This window comes from Rattus norvegicus, chromosome 4 (genome assembly GCF_021556685.1).
Source record: "Rattus norvegicus strain SHRSP/BbbUtx chromosome 4, alternate assembly SHRSP_T2T, whole genome shotgun sequence".
NCBI classification, from domain to species: domain Eukaryota; kingdom Metazoa; phylum Chordata; class Mammalia; order Rodentia; family Muridae; genus Rattus; species Rattus norvegicus.
In genome coordinates this window covers 147,750,890-147,772,083 of record NC_141537.1, presented here as the reverse complement: position 1 = coordinate 147,772,083, position 21,194 = coordinate 147,750,890, and the positions used below count along the sequence as shown (strand labels likewise).

The 21,194-nt window shown below is 45.3% G+C and overlaps 1 protein-coding gene, 1 non-coding gene and 1 pseudogene across 4 annotated transcripts; 2 read left to right on the top strand and 1 right to left on the bottom strand.

Annotated features, from left to right (window-relative positions):
* Positions 1-8,537: 8,537 nt before the first annotated feature.
* Positions 8,538-13,222, bottom strand: Jagn1 (jagunal vesicle mediated transporter 1). 3 transcript variants are annotated; one of them, XM_087659036.1, is made up of 2 exons: positions 13,022-13,222; positions 8,538-9,503 (listed from the first exon to the last, which is right to left on the bottom strand). In XM_087659036.1, exons 1-2 carry the CDS (start codon positions 13,115-13,117, stop codon positions 9,396-9,398), a joined length of 204 nt encoding a protein of 67 aa, XP_087515162.1. In that variant the 5' UTR covers positions 13,118-13,222; the 3' UTR covers positions 8,538-9,395. The 3 variants fall into 3 exon arrangements, with proteins under 3 accessions (XP_087515162.1, XP_087515161.1, NP_001037737.1); XM_087659035.1 differs by lacking the exon at positions 13,022-13,222 and adding an exon at positions 12,438-12,503; NM_001044272.1 differs by having other exon boundaries at positions 8,539-9,503; positions 13,029-13,212.
* Positions 9,724-9,914, top strand: LOC120102752 (U2 spliceosomal RNA). Its single transcript, XR_015687302.1, has one exon. It is a non-coding gene; the product is annotated as a U2 spliceosomal RNA (small nuclear RNA).
* Positions 13,223-14,841: 1,619 nt separating the features above from the next.
* Apoo-ps2 (apolipoprotein O, pseudogene 2) lies at positions 14,842-17,302 on the top strand (annotated as a pseudogene).
* The last annotated feature ends 3,892 nt before the right edge of the window (positions 17,303-21,194 follow it).

Here is a 21,194-nt window from a genome sequence, read left to right as displayed (position 1 = left end):
GCTTCCTCTCGCTTATGGAGCCCTTGACCTGCATCAGCCCTCTCCTTGGCAACGTCCACGCTGGGAGGGAGGTTCAGGGCATGTCCACTGGGTCATGTCCTCCCTCCCTCCCTCCCTCCCTCCCTTCCTCCCTCCCTTCCTCCCTCCCTCCCTCCCTCCCTCCCTTTCTCCCTCCCTCACTCTGACAGGGATTCTCTGTGTAGTTCTGGATGTTCTGGAACTTACTCTATAGATCAGACTGGCCTTGAACTCAGAGATCCACCTCTGCCTCCCAAGTGTAGTGTTAGGTCTGAAGGCACACACCACCATTGCCCTGCTTGTCTCTGTTTTAAAATTAAATTTAAAAAAATGTTTGGGGCTGGAGAGATGGCTCAGCAGTTAAGAGCACTGACTGCTCTTCCAGAGGTCCTAAATTTAATTCCCAGCAACCACATGGTGGCTCACAACCATCTGTAACAGATTCTGGTGTATCTGAAGACAGCTACACTACACTAAATAAATAAAATATTTTTAAATGTGTGTGTGTGTGTGTGTGTGTGTGTGTGTGTGTGTGTGTGTTTATGCATGGGCAGGCAGATGTACTTGTCCATGCAGACTCAGGTGGAGGCCAGAGACTGACACCAGGGTGTCTTCCTGATTGGTTTCCAACTTGTTTTGAGACAGAACCTGTCACTGAACCTGGACCTTGCCGATTCAGCTAGGTTGATGAGCCAGCGAGCTCATGGGATCCACCTGCCTCCTGTCCTCAGTGCTGGAGCTACAGGTCCATTCTGCCAGGGCCTGGCATTGTGGGTGCTGGGATCAGAACTCTGGTCTTCATGCATAAGCAGCAAGCACTTTACACACGGAACCTTCTCACCCATCCCAATATTATTACCATCAAGACAGGGCTTCATGTATCCTAGGTTGGCCCCAAATTCTCTGTGTAGCCCAAAGATGTCCTTACAAGCCAGGTCCTCCTCCTCCACTTCCCAAGTGTTGAGATTACTGGTGTGAAGTCCTGTATCCAATTTCTTCAGTGCTGCAGACTGAATCCAGGATTACATGCTAGACAAGCACTCTACCAACGGAGCTTCTTAGCTCATACCTGCAGTCTCCAATCTTCCCGTTACCCTAAAAGTCGCCTCTCACTTTTGCATCTGTGGGGAGGGTAGCAAGATGAGAAGGCACAGGAAGGTAAGATGGCAGCATCATAACCAGAGCTTGATCCCCAGAACGCCTATGAGTTGTCCTCTGACCTCTACACGCATGTCACAGCATGCAAACAGAGAAATATAATTTTAAATTTTTCATTTATTGGGGCCGGGGCATGTAGCTCAACTGGTAGAATGCTTGACTAGCATGCACTGCAGTCCTTGATTTGCGATTCAGGGAGGTGACATTCAAGGTCATCCTCAGCTACACAGAGCATAATAGACCAGCCTTAGATACAGGAAACCCTATAAAGGCGGGGGGGGGGGCTAGCTAATGACTAGCAGAGTTTTTAATTAAAATTTTAATTAAAAATATGTATATGAACATTTTGTTTGCATGTGCATATGGGTGCCGTGTGTATGTTTGTGGGCTGTGTGTGTGTGTGTGTGTGTGTGTGTGTGTGTGTGTGTGTGTGTGTGTTGCCTGCAGAGGTCAGAAAAGGATGTCAGATCCATTGTAATTGGACTTTTGGATCGTTGTGAGCCATCATGTAGATGCTGGAACAGGACCTGAGTTGTCTGCAAGAGCAAGTGCCCTTATCCACAGGTCCAACTCTCCAGACAGTGGCTCTGGCCTGAAATCCCATGTACTTGAGAAGTTAAGGCAAAGAGATCACATATTGAATGCTTGTCTGATCCAGAGTGAGTTCAAGACAAGTCTGGGCAACTTAATGAGACTCTTATCTCAAAGTAAAGGTGTGTGTGTGTGTGTGTGTGTGTGTGTGTGTGTGTGTGTGTGTGTGTGTGAGAGAGAGAGAGAGAGAGAGACAGACAGACAGACAGACAGACAGACAGACAGAGAATGAATTAAATAAAAAGAGGCCATTGGGTGGTAGCAGCCCATGCTTTTAGTCCCAGCACTTGAGAAGAAGCAAAAGCGGGCAGATCTGAGTTCAAGGCCATCCTGGTCTACAGTGACAGCCAGAGGTACACAAAGAAATCCTGTCTCAGCAAACAAACATACAAAGAGGCCATGAGTTTAAGAGAAGAGGTGGGTGTAAGGGAGGAGCTGGAGAGAGGAAAGCGGGGGAGAATACTACAATTATAATTTCAGGAAATTATTATTTTGTCTTTGTTTTCCAAGACAGGGTCTCCCAATGCAGCTGGCTGTCCTGGAACTCACTATGTAGATCAGGCTGGCTTCAGACTCACAGAGATCTATCTGCTTCTGCCTCCCAAGTGCTGGGATTAAAGATATGAGCCCTACTCCCAACTATAAGATTATATTTCTAAAAGAAAGTAAAAGGAGGGCTGTGTCTAACAAGCACTTGCTCAGTGTATACAAGGCCCTGGTGTTTAAAGAGGAGAGTCCCGTTTGTTCTTCTCCAGTGCCTAGCAGTGACCATCAGGAAGCAGACGCGCCACAGCTAAATGAACATCAATTATGATACATTTCATTGACATAGCTTATCTGCTTCCAGTTCACAAAGAAACTGTAGTACTCGATCCCTCTAAACACCTGCGAGGCCGATACGTGGGAATAATTTGTTTAATTTCATAAGGAGAGAAATAAGGAAGCAGAAGGGAAAGTGATTTGGTCAAGGTCAAAGTCTGTAGCCCAGGAAGCTGCACTTGTGCGGGGGGTGGGGGCCCCCTCCCATCTGGCTGGCAGCCTGTAGTCTCTGGGCCTCACCTTCCTCTTTGAACCCACAGAGTCTGCTGACAGAGAAGCCTTATTCAGAGCCAACCTCTGCAGCCAAGTCAGTGAGAGCTAGAGAGCAGAAAAGGTGGTCATGCCTAGTGCCAAAATCCTTCCTCCAATTCTACCTTGTGCAAGTTCCTGGACACATGAAACTTTTTTAACTTTTAAGGTTCATTTTTTTAAAAAATATTTTAAAGATGTGTTTGTATTTCACGTGCAATGGTGTTTTGCCTGCATGTCTGTCTGTGTGAGGGTTATCAGGAGTTACAGACAGTTGTGAGCTGTCATGTGGGTCATTCCTCTGTAAGAGTCAGTGCTCTTAACCGCTGAGCCATCTCTCCAGTCCCGAGGTTGATTCTTTTTTAATGTATATGAATGTTTTACCTACATGTATATGTGTGTATATACATGTATATAACCATATGTCTGTGGTTAGTGTCCTTAGAGATCAAAAGAAGACATCCGATTGCCTGGAACTGGGGCTATAGGTTGTTATGAGTCACCATGTGGGTAGTAGGGATCAAACCCTGGCCCTCTGCTCTGATGCACTGAGCCAACCCTCCAGCCCTACCATGGGTTTCTAATGCCTGCCTGTGCGCTCTAGTCTGTAACACTCATCCTTGGCTCCCATGGCTTCTGACCTGACTTTCTTTTTTGGTTTGACAAGGGTATTTCTTCATTATTCTTCATTCTTCTCTACATGCTACACCTGACCACACTTTCCTCTCCCTCTACTCCTCCCAGTCATCTCTCATCTCCCCACTTCCCCAGATTCACCCCTCCATTTCCCTTCAAAAATCAACATGGCACAATTTTGTATGGTGTTTTCTGTAAGCTTGTGTTTTTCTTCCTGTCCCATGCTCCTGGAATAAGGACTCTGAGACTTAAATATATTTACAAATGCCCAGGCCAAAACTTTGCATGTTCTCCAACTAGCTCATAACCTAATATCCTGTTTATTCTAATCTGAGTTCTACCATGTGGCTGGTTACCTCTGCTCAGTTCTCATGCACTGTCCTCCTTGGAGTGCCGAGGTGGAGCTATCCCAGAATTCCTCTCTCTGTACCAGAATTTCTACCTCCCTATTTCTTGCTAATTTCTAAGCTAATAGGCCAACAGCATTTTTATTGACAGGTGAAACAACCATACATTTCCTAAAAGACTCCCTCTACAGCATAACAAGTTATGACAGGACTAGGTACAAACCCTCATATCAAGCCTGGATGAGGCAATCCAGCAGGAAGAAAAGGGTCCCAAGAGTAGATAAAAGAGTCAGGGGCACCCTCTACTCCCACTGTTAGGAGTCCCAGAAGGACACCACACTACACAACCATAAAGTACATACAGAGGACCTAGCTAAGACCCACACAGAGTCCATTATTGTCACTTCAGTTCCATGAACCTTGCTTAGTTGATTCTGTGGGCCATAGTCTGTGGTGTCCTTGACCCCTCTGGTTCCCACGATGCTGCCTCCCCTTTTCCGTGGTGTTTCCCCTGGCTCCACCTAGCGTTTGGCTGTGGATCTCTGTATCTGCACCCAAATCATCAGTTGCTGGGTGATGCCTCTCTGATGACGCTTGGGATAGACATGGATCTGAGTGTAGCAGAACGTCATTAGGAATCATCTCACTGATTTTTCTTCCAGCCATGTTTGGTTCTACCCTAGATCTCTGGGCTGTCCGGCCTCTGGTTCATAGACATACAGGCAGTGTCGGGCGTGGGCTTCCTCTCATGGACCAACTTATTCTGTGTCACCACTACCCCAACATACCTGGCAGGCAGGACAGATGGTAGGTTGAAGGTTTTGTGGCTGATGTCCCAATCCCACTACTGAAAAGCCTTGCCTGATACATGGTCAGTGCAGGATGATGTTGTCAGGCTCCGTAACTAGGAGTCTTTGCTAGGTCACTCTTGTAGATTTCAGAGTTTCTATCTAATAGGCTCCACATCACCCCCCAAACTCCAGTCATCTCTCCCAGTATTCTCTCCCTCCATCCCTACGCCCTGCTGATTCCTCTTGTTTCCATCCCCACCCACCCAAGTCCACTGGCAAAACATATTCTATTTTCCCTTCTCAGGGAGACCCACGCATGCCCCCTACCTTGAGCCTCCCTTGTTCCTTAGCCCCCTAGTGTGTGGGTCGTAGCATGGTTATCCTGTACTCTACAGCGGATATCCATTTATAAATGAGTCCATACCATGTTCGTCTTTCTGGGTCTGGGCTACCTCATTCAGGATGGTCTTTTGTAGTTCCATCCATTTCCCTCAAATTTCATGACATCATTGTTTTTAACAGCGCAGTTAACACTCCATTGTGTAAATTCACCATATTCTCTTTATCCATTCTTCGGTTGATGGACATCTAGGTTGTTTCCAGTTTCTGGTTATTATGAATAAAGCTTCTATGAATAAAGTTTCTATGAGAGAGGGGCAAGCAGCCAGACCGGGAAAGAACACAGAAACAGAAAGGAGTCTAATCACAGTGAGTGGTGGATGGGTGGGCATAGTTCTAGGAGAGGAGATTGGCAACTGTCAACAGGGAGAGTTAGAACTTAGGTAGCTGGAATGGAGGCAATGGGGTGAAGGCAGCAGGGTGTCAGCATCAAAGCCTTGTGCTCTTAGGTGTCTGAAGCAGCTGGCCAAGACTTCATGCCCTAATGACCTTTATTTGGGAACCAAGCCAGGGGCTCAGGAAGTTTTGGCAAGTCCTGAAGCATGCACGCTTGGTGAGAGTATACTATTGGACGGGAGGGGAGGGCGGGGGGGGGGGAATTGGCAGCCATTTTTCTTGTCAGTCTTTCCTACGCATGGACTTGAATGGGACATGAGTAGCAGCTACAGGATCTTCCTGTAGTGGCCACTTCCTAAGGTCTGCTGGCTCTGTACCTGCTGTCAGGGCACTGGCCAGGACAACATGAATCAAGAATTCGAAGTATACTTTATGTTCTTTTAGAAGGAATCAACTTCCAGCATTCTAAGAAATCATTCTTAGCTAGACATAATGATAAATACCTATGTGACAGAGGCAGGAGGATTCTATAAAGAGAACCTGAGAGAAGGAAGGAGAGGAAAGGAGGGGAGAGAAGGAAAGAAGGAAAGGGAAACTATTCCCAAAGCAGGTACACTCCCAATCTGAGAGGCAAGCACAGCACTGCTCATCAAGGAAAGGCATCTTGATATGTAGACCTCTGTGTTGCAGGGAGTTCATTCACATTTCTTTCAGCCTCACAGCCATGGGAGAGTCCACGATGCCCATGTCTCTCATCAAAAACAGGCTCAGCTGGAAGTGGAAACAGCCCTAATCCCAGCACTACAGAAGCCCAGGACTGCTGAGTATAAGGACAGTCTGAGCTAGTGTCAAACGGAGGGCAGACTCTAAGAATGTGGCTGAGTTGATGGAGCACTTGCCTAATAAGTATGAGGCTCTACTTAGTTCCTAGGATGGCAATAAAATGTAATAAAACCAACAAAGATAGTAAAATATCTAGCTAGAATCTCAGCCTAATTCCTGGTAGCACAAGCCTTTCTCGGGTCTAGGGCATCTCTCAGGAGTCTCCCCAACTCCTTCACTCTCCTGTCTTGCTTGTAAAGATCAGACAACCACCACTTATGTCACCGTAGAGTCCATAAAATGCCTTCACAAGGTCCGGAGGATGCTGCAGCGGGTAGGTTACTGGCTGCTCTTCTAGAAGATTTGGGTTTAGTTCCCAGCACCCACATGGTGGTTCTCTAACTCCAACCTCAGCGGATACAATGCCCTTTTCTGGCTTTTTCAGGAACCCAAGTGGTACACAAACATACATGCTGGCAAAACACCTATGCATAGAAAAGTAAATTTTAAAATTTTAAAAACTTTGTAGAAAGCCTTCACAATACAGCTATTGGAGCTTTAGAGCAACCTGTGTGACAGGTGGCTGCTCTTAGCCCTGTGGTTGATACTTTAATTCATACTTTAATCAACCTTGTTTTTAGAGATTGGTTTCAATTATGTAGCTCAGGCTGACCAAAGTCACAGTATTCCTCTTGCCTCAGCCTTCCATGGGTCACCTAACCAAAACACCGTTCTTCTGACTACATCAAGAGGAGGCCTCATTTGTGAACACCACAACCATGAGGCAGGAAAAAATTGATAGAAAGAAGCTAGAAAATCACAAGTCCAGGCACAAAACTAACATAAACTGACAGCTACTTTTAAATTGTTGACAAGTTTCATAATTGGTTTTCAAGGTATTCAAAGACTATATATAAAACCCCATTTTAATGACCAAAAATAGTTTTTAGCGCTTTGACTAATAATTTGCACCCCAGTTTTAACAAATGTTTGCATCTCAGTTGAGAATTAGCAGTGTGTGCCTCAGCTGAGCTCAGGGCAAACTCCCTTGTCCATGGCCTTCCATGTACTTCTTCCTGCATCGGTCCAGTTGTGTTCTCTGTGAAATAGACTTTGGCCTCTAAAAGGACATGTTAATCTGTTCAGTAAGCTCAGAGTGAACACTAATGTGCGGAGTACTGAGCAAGGGAATGGAAGACATATGAACTAGTAATTCTGTAAGCCAGGCATGACGCTCATGCCTGTAATCCCAGCACTTAGAAAGGAGACAAAAGTATCAGAGGTTCAAAGTCACCTCCAGCTGTATAGTTTAAGGTCATTGTGGGCTATGCTCCTAATAAGTAGGCAAGTGAACCATGGACAGAGCGCTAACAGAGATCTTCTTACTTTGCCTTGTTATCAGTCAGCGGGAACTAATATAGTCCCTACAAGCAGATTCTTTTTTTTTTTTTTTTTTTTTGGTTCTTTTTTTTTTCGGAGCTGGGGTCCGAACCCAGGGCCTTGCGCTTCCTAGGTAAGCGCTCTACCACTGAGCTAAATCCCCAGCCCCCAGATTCTTTTTTTTAAAAATATTTATTTATTTTATTTATATGAACACTGTAGTTCTCTTCAGACACTCGAGAAGAGAGCATCCCATTACAGATGGTTGTGAGCCACCATGTGGTTGCTGGGATTTGAACTCAGGACCTCTGGAAGAGCAGTCAGTGCTCTTAACCGCTGAGCCATCTCTCCAGCCCACAAGCAGATTCTTAAAAACTATGTTGGGTACTATTGTACGGTTTTAGACAGATAGAGGACTAAACTTTTGATCCTATATTAGGCAGGCAAAGCAAGAGTTTGTGTGTTTGTGCTCAGTCTGTTCTACACAGTGGGATCCAGGACAGCCAGGGATAAATTGTGTTATTTTCTGTATATGTGTATCTTCCTGCAAGTTTGTCTTAATATCTCATGCCCATCAGGTATCTTCAGAGGCAGGAAGAGGGCATCAAATCCCTTGGGATAGTAGTTACAAATGGTTTTGAGCCACCATATGGTGCTGAGAACCAAACCTGGGTCCTTTGCAAAAGCAGCCAGTGCTCTTAAGTCCCTGAACCACCCCTCCAGTGCCCCTCACCCCAGGGTAGTTCTTACCTAACTAAAAGCTAGAAGGCTACAGCTGACTGAGACCCTTACCCTGGCTCCCATCTCCACTGGCAGTCCCACAGTTCTCAGGAAACATCTAAGGGGTTGGGGATTTAGCTCAGTGGTAGAGCGCTTGCCTAGCAAGCGCAAGGCCCTGGGTTCGGTCCCCAGCTCCGAAAAAAAGAAAAAAAAAATCTATTGCCTCTCAAACAATACAACTCTAAAAATCAACCAAATCTCCAACACAAGGCACAGGACAGTCTTAACTTTATTGAGGTTCTTGATTTAAAATGGTTTGCAGTAAACAGAACAGCCTGTAGGGGAGCAGCTTCCCAAATGTTGCCTGCCCTGTGACCTACGGGTTGAAGTCCACTTGACATATGGATTATTCCAGATTTCTTTTTGTAATTGGTGGTGAGGAGGTGATGCACGGAAGTAGGGAGTATGACCAAGAGAAGGCAAGGTAAGGCTCAGTCTGCAAAACCCAAACTCTAGAGGGCCTCAAGTTCAACCAGTTAAAGCGTTTCACAGCCACTGGTTACCCCGCTGTAGCTAGTCAAGAATAAATTAAATACTACAGCTTTGCCGCCTCAGCAGATGGTGAGAGAGAACTCTAGGCCAAGCTTTGAGCCTAGAGTGCACTGGGTGTCAACATCACAGATGCCAGTCTGTGGAGATTCTGAACAGCCCCCTCCACCTGCTCAGTGGGAGCCCTAGGTTCTACCCCCATAGCAGTTCATCAAGCAGGCTTCATCATTTACGTTTCTTCTCCTGTGTGCTGGTGAACCAAGAGTCTAGGAGTTTCTTGCTGTAGTAGAGTTGCCAGGCATGAACTTGGACTGCCAGTACCAACACCAGGTACATGACAGAGACGGCGGAAAAACCGAACAGGAAGCGATAGGCCTTGCCATGGCGGTAGAGCTGCTGTGCCGCAGGGAACATCTCCATGCTGCCATAAATGAGGGGAGCGATGGAGAAGAGCCCCATGCTGATCATAGAGAGCACCAGGTAGCTAATGTTGTTTCGAGGGAAGGAGAGAAGACCCAAGACAGAGGGCACAATGCTCAACAAATACGGATATTCCCACTGATAGGGCATGGCCACCTGGTCATGTGACAAGAGCCTCAGGTGTCCCACACTCATCTTGGCAACCAACAGCAGCCATATGACGAGATGCACGTAGATCAGCTTCTTGATTTCGTACTTGAGGGTCACACTGTAAGGCAGAGCAAAGGGAGAGGCAATTTTCATTTAAAGTGCTCTGACCACCAACTGTATTCCTGCCATGTGTATAGGACACACAGACACAATGTGAATGACACAGCCTCTGACAGGCTGGGTACAAGGGATGGAGAAGAAAATAATTAGGAAATGAAATATAAAGCTCAAGTAAATACTTATAAGCCCAAGATATCCTAGGGAGTAAACAATGTAAAATCACTTCCCTGCCTCTTGGCTAAGATCAAGTGTAATATCTGTTCTTATCAGTTTAATATCTGATATGTCCTCTATCCGAGGACAATATAGTAAATGGGTTTTTGGAACTAGGGGCTGGAATACAAGCTTGCTCCATCCACTCCATGCACTGACCTGGTACTGCAGTATCTCCAGGAATGGTGTACCCCTCCAGGGAATAATGTTGGTTAAATAAAAGGCTTAAAATGAAGGGAACAACCAACAACAAAAAGAACAAACAACAATGGAGTATAGGATGGAATGCCAGAGAAAGCTATCTATGTAAAGGAGAAAGCTACTTCAGCTTCCAGATGAAGGAAATCGAGGCAAAAACACGCAATTTATGTATTTGTCTTTCAAGAACTCAAGTGGCAAGACACATGGGAGAGGCAGTAACAGATTAACTTCAAAGTCTATTCGAGTACACTTCAAGACTGAGGAACAGCAGTGGCACCTGCAAGGCTGAGGCAGGAGATGCCAAATTAGAGGTTGGCCTGAACCACATAACAAGACACCATTTCACCGAGCCATGACAATTCTCACCAGTGGTTGAAATGACAGCATTGCATCACAGAAACAAAGGTGAGGAGGCCTTGAGGCAACAAGGAGCACAGTTCAGGCTCCCCATATTTCTCCAGCTACAGCTGTCATGTGAAATAGCTGTCTTAATTCCCTAGGTCTCACTCGTATCCTCAGTCTCAAGAGCAAGGTGTCTCCTCTAGCTAGGTATGCAGTGACAACGAGACCTTGGGTTAGGAGTTCCCCAATAGGAAGGGCCTAAAGTTGAGAAAGAAGGGTCCAAAGAGCTTGTCATTCTTCTGTACAGACAGAGGCAAAGAACCAGCTGAAAGATTCAATGGATTTAAGGAAAAAAATTAATTCATCTTAGGAAATGTGGGAGGTAAGGCAAAAAAAAAAAAAAAAAAAAATTTACTCTGTCATTCAAGCTCCTTCAAGGCAGGATCCAGTTTGGCTTTTTCTCTTTAAAAAGTTTATGTGTATGTGTGCACCACATCTGCACCAATGCTGTCAGAGGTCAGAAGAAGGCATCAGAAGCCCTGGAACTGGAGTTACAGAAGGTTGTAAGCCTTCTGATGTGAGTGCTAGGAACTGAATTTAGGTCCTCTGACAGAACAGCAAGTACTCTTAGTTACTATATGTGGGTTCTTAGGAAGAATTTGGTTTTTTCACCCATAATACATAAAACATTTGATCACGTGAAGATATTTGGGAAACTTTACTTAACATATACTTATTGTAATTGTTCACTTAAAGTAAAATAGAATGTAACCACGTTGTGATTCTTGTGCCGCTTGGAAGATTTTGCTAGGATGTATAGGCTGTGGTGAGTTGCTGGAGATTTGCTTCATCTACCGAATGTATGAATGTGTATGTATAGATGTAAAGATACCAAGCATGGGAGTGTGTGCCTGCTGTATTTCATTGCCGAACCCACGTTCCCACCTTGGATCACAGAACACACTGTCAGAGCTGGCCTCAAGACAATTAACTCAATCCTATGTGCACAATAAGCCTAAGACATGACTACATTGAAACTTTGTAAAGTATTTGTGACATCTTCCATAAAGATGGGGTCTACAGGTGGTGGTGACACTTGCCTTTAATCCTATCACTTTGGAGACAGAGGGGATGGGGAAGGGGAAGGAGGGAGGGAGGGATGAAGGGAGGGAAGGAAGGAAAGAAAGAAAGGGGTCTACAGATTGATAACCTCCTGATAACAGTATGGTATCTGGTATGGTCTTAGCCACACAGTGCAAAGGTTACAAGGAAACAAGTTATACCTCTCTCCCTCTGAAGAGACAACGTGTGTGATTAACATTCCTGGTTCTCCTAGTGCTTAAGATTTTAAAAAACAAAACCTTTATTGAAAAGTATAACATAAAACCAAATAACAAGGTCTAGTTTTGAAAACTGGCACAGCCTCAGTGTCTAACACAATACATGATGATGGATAGCCAGTAAGGACTTATCAAACAAATAAAAGGATGTAAAAAATCCCCTTATATGGACATATTCCTAAAACTCAGGTTGGACAGGGCCACCTTTTACCATCCACACTCACCCAAACAGCCCCAAGTTTAGCAGCTACCATGTGTTAGTTCCCATGCTGGGCCTTTACACACCAAAACCTAAAAGATATGAGATTTTTTTTTTCTCCCTCTGAAGATGTTAAAATGGAGAGTCCAATTAGAAATAGCCTGCTGGGGGCTGGGGATTTAGCTCAGTGGTAGAGCACTTACCAAGGAAGCGCAAGGCCCTGGGTTCGGTCCCCAGCTCCGAAAAAAAGAACCAAAAAAAAAAAAAAAAAAAAAAAAAAAAAGAAATAGCCTGCAGGAGAGAGGGGGTCTCCATGGAGGGGGATCTGGACTACATACCAAGACTCTAGTTTACAAAATCACTTCTGATCTGTAGTTAGAAAGATGGCTTGCCATCCTTCTGTGTTTGGTTCTCAACATCAACCTCGGGTGGGCTCAAAACTCCATGTGTAATTGTAACTCCAGTTCCAACACCCTCTACTGGGTTCTTCGAGCAGTTGCTCTCATATGCACAAATACATACATACACATACACATACACACATACACACATACACACATACACACATACACACACACACACACACACACACACACACACACACACGAAATTAAAAATAAGAATCTTCTTTAAAAACCTTAAGTAGTGGACTGGAGAGGTGGCTCAGCGGTTAAGATCACTGACTGCCCTTCCAAAGGTCCTGAGTTCAATTCCCAGCAATCACATGGTGGCTCACAACCATCTATAATGGGGACCCGATGTCCTCCTCTGGTGTGTCTGAAGACAGCGACAGGGTACTCACATACATGAAATAAATCTTTAAAAAAAAAAAAAAGTTAGGTAGTTTTCTGGCCAAGTTCATTCCTGAAAACCCAGCAGCACTCAGGAGGCTAAGGGGAAGGATGTGAGTTCGAGGCCAGCCTGAACTCTACTGTGGAACCTTTTTTTCGACTTGAAAAAGCAAAGTGGTGTCCCCCAAGGTCACCGAGAGGGTCCAACACGGAACCATGTGCCTGTGCAAGCTGGATCCCCTCAAAACACAAGGCGAACCAAGGCGGGCCAACCGGGCTTTCCCAGCCTGGAAATAAAACAGAGTTCGCTAGAGCAGGGACCTGACGGGTGCACGACAACTGGCTGGAGTGCGACAGCTTGAGGACCACTGATGTTGCTTCCCAGAACCTGCAGGCTCCGCCGGGAAAGGCCTCGGTACGGCTGTCTCACCTCGTACCTCATTTGGTAGTGCATGGCGACTCGTTCCCGGTGCTGAAAGTCGCTGCCGTCGGTGCCGGCCGCTCGTGGGCCTGCCCGAGACGCCATCGTGAAGAACCTAAGGCCCTAACGCCGACCCTCTGGCTCACACCTAGCCAGGCTCCCAGAGAACCGCTTTCCTGCCTCCTCCTCTCCGCTTCCACCACACGGCCTGCAGCTCTGGGAGCACTTCCGGTCTCTCTAGCCCTGGAGGACTGACTCTGTGGTTTCTTCGCGCATGCGTTCTTGGTCTTTCGGATGTTCTTGCATCTCCCAGAGTAGAGCGAGTGCAGAATTAACTTAGTCCCTAGAAATATCTCGCGGGTCTACCCGAGATGCCATCGTGCGGAATCGAACCCCTTGCCGCTAATGCCGATCAGCCATGCCCCCAAGCAAACCCCCTTTAACTTCATTATAAAGCATTTCAAAAATTACTTGTGTATGGGTGTTTTGTCGGTGCACCACGTGTGTTTTTTTTTGTGCCCGCAGAGACTGGAAGAGGACGTAGGATAGTCTTGTTAGCTATAATGTGAGTGCTGGGATTTGAACCTAGATCTATTAGGCTTTTTTTTTTCTTTTTTTCGAAGCTGGGGACAGAACCCAGGGCCTTGCGCTTGCTAGGCAAGCGCTCTACCACTGAGCTAAATCCCCAACCCCTATTAGGCTCTTAACTGCTGGCCCAGACCCTAAGTTTTTTGTTTTTTTGTTTTTTTTTTTTTTTCCTTTGAGACAGGGTTTCATGTGCCGCATGCTGGCTTCGAACTCTTGACAGTCTTTTTGCTTCAATCTCCCAAGGCATGATTATAGTATTAAGCCATGCCTAGCTCGACTTGGCATCTTTGACCAATTGCTCAGTGACTTGTTGCACACTTAACACTTCCTGAAGCTGCACACAACCTTCGGGTTAGGATCCGGAGCAAAGACGTTATATACCTAAAAGTACAGGGCGGTCAATGTTGAGAGGCAACATTCAGAGGCTGAGGCAGTAAAGAGGCATCTCTTCCTCCCTGCACTGTTATCCACAGTTTGAGACCCTGGGGCCTTAAGCTAACTGGAACAAAGATGGCGGTGAACATTTATAATCTCCCCAACTTGAAAGGTGGAGGAAGGAAGAGGAGGAGTTCCTCCTCGGTTACATAGGAAGTTGGAGGCCAGCCTTGCCTATGTTGAACGTTGTCAATGAATGAATGAATGAAGGAAGGAAGGAATGAATGAATTGAACATTGTCAATAAATGAAATAAACAAACAAACAAATAAATAGCTGGAGAGAGATGGCTCAGTGTTAAGAGCACCTGCTGTTCTTGCAAAGAACCCACCCAGATTGTTTGTTTTATTGAGAGAGGACCTCACTATGTCCTGGAATTCACTATGTGGGCCAGCCAGTCTTGAACTCACAGAGTATTCTTCATGCCCGATGTGTTTGTTTCTGAGCACCAAATGCGTGTCTGGTGCCAGAGGAAGCCAGGAAAGGGCGTCAAATCCCCAAATGCCCTGGAACTGGAGCTCTTGTTGGGAACTACCATGTAGGCTCTGGAAATCCAACTCAGATCCCTTTCAAGAACCACTCTTAACCTCTTAGCCTTCGACCCTTTAGGGTTTGGCTCCTAACATCCACAGCTCACAACTGACTGAAACTCCAGTTCCAGAGTCTCTGGCACCCTCTTCTGGCCTAGGTGGGCACTGCATACATATGGTACACAGACCTATACCCAGGCCAAATACCCATAACACACCCAAGATTTTTTAAATTAATTTTTTAAGACAAACCAATGGCTGTACTGCATAGGAGTGTATGCCTGTGGTCACCGCCCTTGGGAAGTTGAAGTATGAGTTTGAGGTCAGTCTTATCTAATTGCCGTATGGAGAATGGGCTGGAGGGCATAAAGATGAAGTCTATGTCAGCAGCAGAAACAAGAAATAATCCACTGGCTTGAGAGCTGAACTCAGCCTTGCTGGGGTCCAGCCTCGACACAGGATCAGAGTTCTCAACTGGAAGCAGCGATATCTGGAAGGCGCATAATAAATATACACAGACTACTCTGGGTACAGTTTCTCTCTCTCTCTCTCTCTCTCTCTCTCTCTCTCTCTCTCTCTCTCTCTCCTCTTTCTTTCTTGCTCGCTCGCCTGCAGCTTGAGGCTGCACACACTCTGCATTCTCTTCCACACTCTGCTTTTCTTCTTTGCACTTTTCGTTTCTCGAACTCACACTCACGTACACCTCTGTTCATTACCCTTTCATTCTCACACACACTCTTCATACACACCTCACACATATCTCACACACACCACATGTACTGTCCTCTCACTCACACACATAATCTTCATACACACCTCACATTCTCTCTTCACATGCTCTTCTCATGCTCTCTCTCTCTCTCTCTCTCTCTCACACACACACACACACACACACACACAATCTCATGAACACTTCATTCTCTCTCCACTCACTTTCCACTTGTTCCTTACACGCACACACACGCTCACACACGCTCACACATGCTCACACACGCTCACACATGCTCACACATGCTCTCTCACTCACTCTCTCATTTGCTCCCTCATTTGCTCTCTAGCCTTTCTCTTGCTCCAGTCTTTTATTGATTCTCCAAAAGCAGGTAGAAAAAAGACACTGTATAATCATTGCCAAATCAGACTCAAAAGAATAAGCACATCCCACAAAGAATTAAGAACTATAATTGTTTCCCCAAAGTTTCAAACTTCCCACATTCCCAGGCCTGTGACCAAAATAATAATAATTGCAAACTTATCATTATTTAAACTTTAACTTTTGACTTATTATACTTCAGAGCTCTGAGGTCAGCTGCTTGCATTTTCTAAAGCTCTAAAGATAAGTGACATAGGCAAAGCCGCCAGGCAGAAAGAATCAAGTTAACCCTTAACTCAGTGGTTCTGCTAGCTTTCTGTTCCTTGCACACAATGACTCTCATAAGAGTCCCAGTGTTTTGACTTAGTTTACTAGTATATAATTTTATGTATTCTATACTTCCTTATCCAGGAACCACTCTCAGGTGTTATATAAAACTTAATTCCTAGTTTCAATAACATTTTCTTTTCTTAGGGTCCCAATGTTGACTCTAATTCATTTTCTAATAATTTCTTCAAAGTTTCTTTGCAAGTCAAGCATTAATCTGGAGCTACTATTGTGCAGTTTTTACATTGTTTCCAAGATGAGAACACACAGCATGCACCTGGGTCATTAGGGCTGTGCTGTGCCCCTGTGCCTCAGTTTCCAATTGTTTAAGAATCATAACATCAAGGAACATCTAGTTTCACAGAATTCACCAGAGCAGAAGGAGAAAGAAGTAGGAAAGTCAGATATAATAGAATAATTATGCACACCAAGGCCAAATGAAAGGCAGTCACGCACAAATGAAATCTATGCAGCCGTTGTCCAGGGCTAAGGTTAGGAGAAATGGGAACAACCAGTTTTTACAAAAAACTGCTGCAGGCTACTGAGATGTCTCCATCCCGGCCTTCTGCAGGCAGCCTCTTATTTCAGATGGCAGGTGCCCTGGAGGGGTGTGTGTCCTGCTTCTCAGGGTCCTAGAGGCCACCCCTTTTTTTTTTTTTTTTTTTTAACAAGAAGGGCTGTGGACTTCTGAGATGTCTCCATCCCAGCCTACTGCTGGCAGTCCCTGTCATCGTATGCTGTCCCCAGCACAGCCTGAGCCTCCTCACCTTCAGAGTCTATGCAGCACTCCAAAAGAACTCACATCACAAAAATTACGTGAAGGTCGATAAGCTTTCAGTTTACTCAGTTCCTGGGGGAGATAAATGTAAGGAGAGTCCAAGGACTCAACTTGAAGAAGCCATCTCACAACTCTAGCATCATTGTGAGCCATATACAAGTTGTTGTCAGGAAACATGCTCCCAAACTAAACCCCAAGGTGGAAACCTACATCTGGTGGGGATTAGACAACTTTGTGCATCCCCAAAATGCCTCCTGGATTCCTGGATTTCCCCCAAGACTCATTGTTATTGGTTTTGCTGGGTTTGTTGAACTCACTTTTGCTAGAGGTTCAAAAATAAAGAAGCTGGTGTATACTCTTTTTTTTTTTTAATTTTGTGGGATTAGGCGTCTCTATCTGTTATCCATGAAAAGCCTTCATCTTTGCTCAGGTCAGTGGGAGAAGTTATATGGCGGGGGATTACGAGGGTGCATAGTTGTAGATTTGTGAAAGGACGAATTTCAGAAGCCAGCAAATGCAAAGAATTTACCTGGAAATAGATAGAAAACTCCATGCTTTGCCCATTTAAGTCAGTTATAGGCAAACATTGGGAGCTCCAGATGGTAAATCAGTATTTCTACAGACAAAGAGCAGAGTCAGCATTGGATATAGTAAGCTAGCTTTCTTCTTCAGGAAAAACAAGACTAAGCCTTTTTTACTATTTTGGGTGATGGCATAGTACAAGCCAACTACTCTGGAATCCTTCCATGAAAATAAAATACAGGCCTTAGAACTCCTCCTTCTCAGATCATTATTTAGGTACATAATTAAAATCTGGATTCAAACAAGAAATAAAATAAGATAATAACATAAAATGAATAAATAGTAAGGATGGAGATTCTCACTATTTTTCCAATTTTTCCAACATTTATTAATTCAAAACAAAAAGCAAATTTCTTAAAACAAGTATCAGGGTCTGGATGAGATGTCCCAGCTGTTAGGAGCATTAGCCCTTCTTGCAGACAACCAGAGCACCATTCCTGTCACCGTAGTTCACACCATCTATAACCCCAGTTCCAGGGGATTTGATGGCTTCTTCTGGCATCCTCCTCTGACACTAGACGTACCTCTGGTGCACAGACATACATGCAGGGCTAGCCTGGTCTACATAGTACAGCCAGAGTTACATAATGAGACCCTGTCTCAACAAAATAGTATAACCTGGGCCCTTTGCAACAACAGCAGATGCTCTTAAACACTGAGCCATCTCTCCAGCCCTGTATTTGGTGGGGGGGTGGGTCCTATACGTGGTTTAAAATTGCAATTCTATTTCTGTGATAATATCATCTCATATGTTCAAACATAATTTGTACTTCTTTGGTTTGTGTTTTTATTCATTCTTCATATTTCTATCCTGTTGTTTGTTTTCTGAACATATGTAGATTGGGGGAAAAGGAGAGAGAGGGAGGAAGGTTGGGGAGAGTTAGAATCTCATGATGCTCTTCAAGTTGGCCTCACTTCCTGTTTTGATTCTCTTTAGCCTCCCAAAGATTGGAACTAAGGCATGTGCCACTGTACTTAGCTTCTTGGGTCTTTGATTTTGCTCATAGTATCATAAAGTTAGCATGAAGAATATACACACGCACCAGTGTGTGCATGTGTGCCTGTGTGTATACATGTGTGTGGATAGCTGTGGAAGCCCAAGAAGAGGTTGGAGCTAGACTTACAAATGGTCATAAGCTGCCTTCAGTTGGTGCTGAGAACCCTACTCCAGTTCTCTGGAAGAGCAGCAATTGCTGACCCATCTCTCTGTCCCAGTGAAGAACAGTTGAATGTATCAAGCTTTTAAAATGTGATTTATTATTTTGTTAATGTTTTGCTTGTATATATACACGTGCACCATGTGGATGCCTGGTACCCAAAGAGGACAGAAGAAGGTGTCAGATCCAATGGAACTGGAATTACAGACAGTTGTGAACCACTATGTGGTGGGTGCTACGAACCAAAACTAAGTCCTCTGTAAAGCAACCCTGTTTTAACTGTGAGTGATTGCATCTCTCTCTCTCTCTCTCTCTCTCTCTCTCTCTCTCTCTCTCTCTCTCTCTCTCCCCCTTCCTTTCTTCTCTTCCCTTCCTTTCCTTCCCTTTCCCTTCCTCCTCCTTCCCCTTCCCTCCCCCTTGCCCCCTCCCCCTCCCTCTTTCTTTCTTTCTTTCTTTCTTTCTTCCTTCCTTCCTTCCTTCCTTCCTTCCTTCCTTCCTTCCTTCCTTCCTTCTCTTTGTAGAGCTACAGGGTCTCTCTACATAACTCTGGAACTCAAGTCTGTAGACTGAGCTAGGCCTTTACTCCCAGAGATCCCCCTGCCTCTGCCTTCCAGGCACTGGGATTAATGAGCCCTTCCATGTTTATAATTCACTGTTGTCCCTTCAGCTGAGTTACAGCCACAGTGCTTCTCTATCCTAAAGCGTCTTGAGAGGTCTTCCCACGGTGCACTTGGTGCTTTCCCTCCCCTACGTGAGTTCCAAAGGCAGGGACCAGAGCTGAGACCCAAGTGCCTGATGGTATGTGAACATACAAGGAATATTTATTGACAGATTAATGTCAAAGAGACCCAAAGGGTCTTCACGCAAAGCACTCGGACGTATCCCCTTGGGCTGGTGGTTCATGCAGGAAGTCTGGTTTTCTGCTTTTTTTTCTCTTTAACCTCTGGGCCTCCTGTGATAAACATAATGTGCCAGCCTCCCTGAGTCAGCCTCTGGCCTATCTATCAAGAGACAGCAAGTACACATAGAACGGTTAATAAAGGTTTGGGGTGTGAATGTGAAAGGGAGGGGCCTGACCCTTTGCCTAGAACTTCCTTGTGGAACTACTCCATTTGGACTTTTTCCTGGCTCTGCTGTCTGTCTGAGGGTTGATCTATTCATGTTCCAATCTCAAATCTATTGCACCACATCTTTTCCTTTTTTTTTTTTTTTTTTGAGACAGGGTCTCATGTAACCCATGCTAGCCCAAAACTCACTTACTCTGTAGATGAGATGATCTTAATCCCCCTGCCTCTACCACAGGCCTATGTGACTTTCTTTGTGCTCTGATGACATCGTTTCCCCCATTCCCCTCAGGAAAGTCGATTGTCTTCTCACCTGTTGGGATACAGCTCTTCTCACCTCTCTGGGTCCATAGACCATTCAGTTCTCCAGACATTTGTTTTCCTACCACATTGGCTTTGTTGTTGTTTGTTTATGGGGTTTTTAATTTTTAACTTTTATACTAATTTATATAATATGTGTGACATATACGCACAGGACTTGTCAGTCAGACCCGTGAGTCAGAAGATGACTCATGGAGTAAGTTCTATCCATTGTGTAGGTCCCAGTGATTGAATTCATTGAGTTTGTAAACACTCAAGAAGCAATTTTAATGGCCCTCATACTGTTTTGAAAGTCAAGGTCTCTGAGGTGGTTTGAATTTGCTTGGCCCAGGGAGTGGCACTATTAGGAGGTGTGGCCTTATTGGAAGAAGTGTGTCACTGTGGGCTTGGGCTTAAGACCCTCATCCTAGCTGCCTGGAAGCCAGTCTTCTTCTAGTGGACTTCAGATGAAGATGTAGAACTCTCAGCTCCCCCTGCACCCTGCCTGCAGGATGCTGCCATGCTCCTGCTTTGATGATAATGGACTGGACCTCTGAACCTGTAAGTCAGCCCCAATTAAATATTGTCCTTTTATAAGGCTTGTCTTGGTCATGGTGTCTCTTCACAGCAATAAAACCCTAACGAAGGGCTGGAGAGATGGCTCAGTGGTTAAGAGCACTGACTGCTCTTCCATAGGTCCTGAGTTCAAATCCCAGCAACCACATGGTGGCTCACAACCATCTGTAAAGGGATCTGATGCCCTCTTCTGGTGCGTCTGAGGACAGCTACAGTGTACTCGTATAATAAATAAATAAATCTTTAAAAACAAAACAAAACAAACAAACAAAAAAAAAAAAAACCCTAACGAAGACAAGGTCTTACTCTATAATCCACGCTGGTCTGTGTAGGGTTGTGAGTCTTGAGTCTGCATGGCTGCTTGGGGAGGCGGGACTTGGGAATTGACCACACTTATCCCACACTGTCCCTGGTGGGTGTTGGGCCAGAGGGAAGTCCCAGGACACCATTCTGGGGGTGGGAAAGCCCAGTCTAAGGCATGGGACAGCTGGAGCTGGCTTGGAAGTTACAGGCCTGCAATAAGGCTGGTCCTCAGGCTTGTGGACATTCAGGCACTGCTGGCAACCGCAGAAGAGTTGAAAATGGAGTTGAGGTCCAAGGGCTGGATCTAGCCTGAGGCCAGGATTTGGGGGGAAGGGGAGCTCTGACTGGTCCTGCCCTTGGCTTCACAGCAGTAGGCTGCAAGCTTGGGCTTGGTGGTGGTCGTGGGTGGGAGCACAGAGAGGCCTTCTAGGGGAATTAGATGGGGGCTCTATA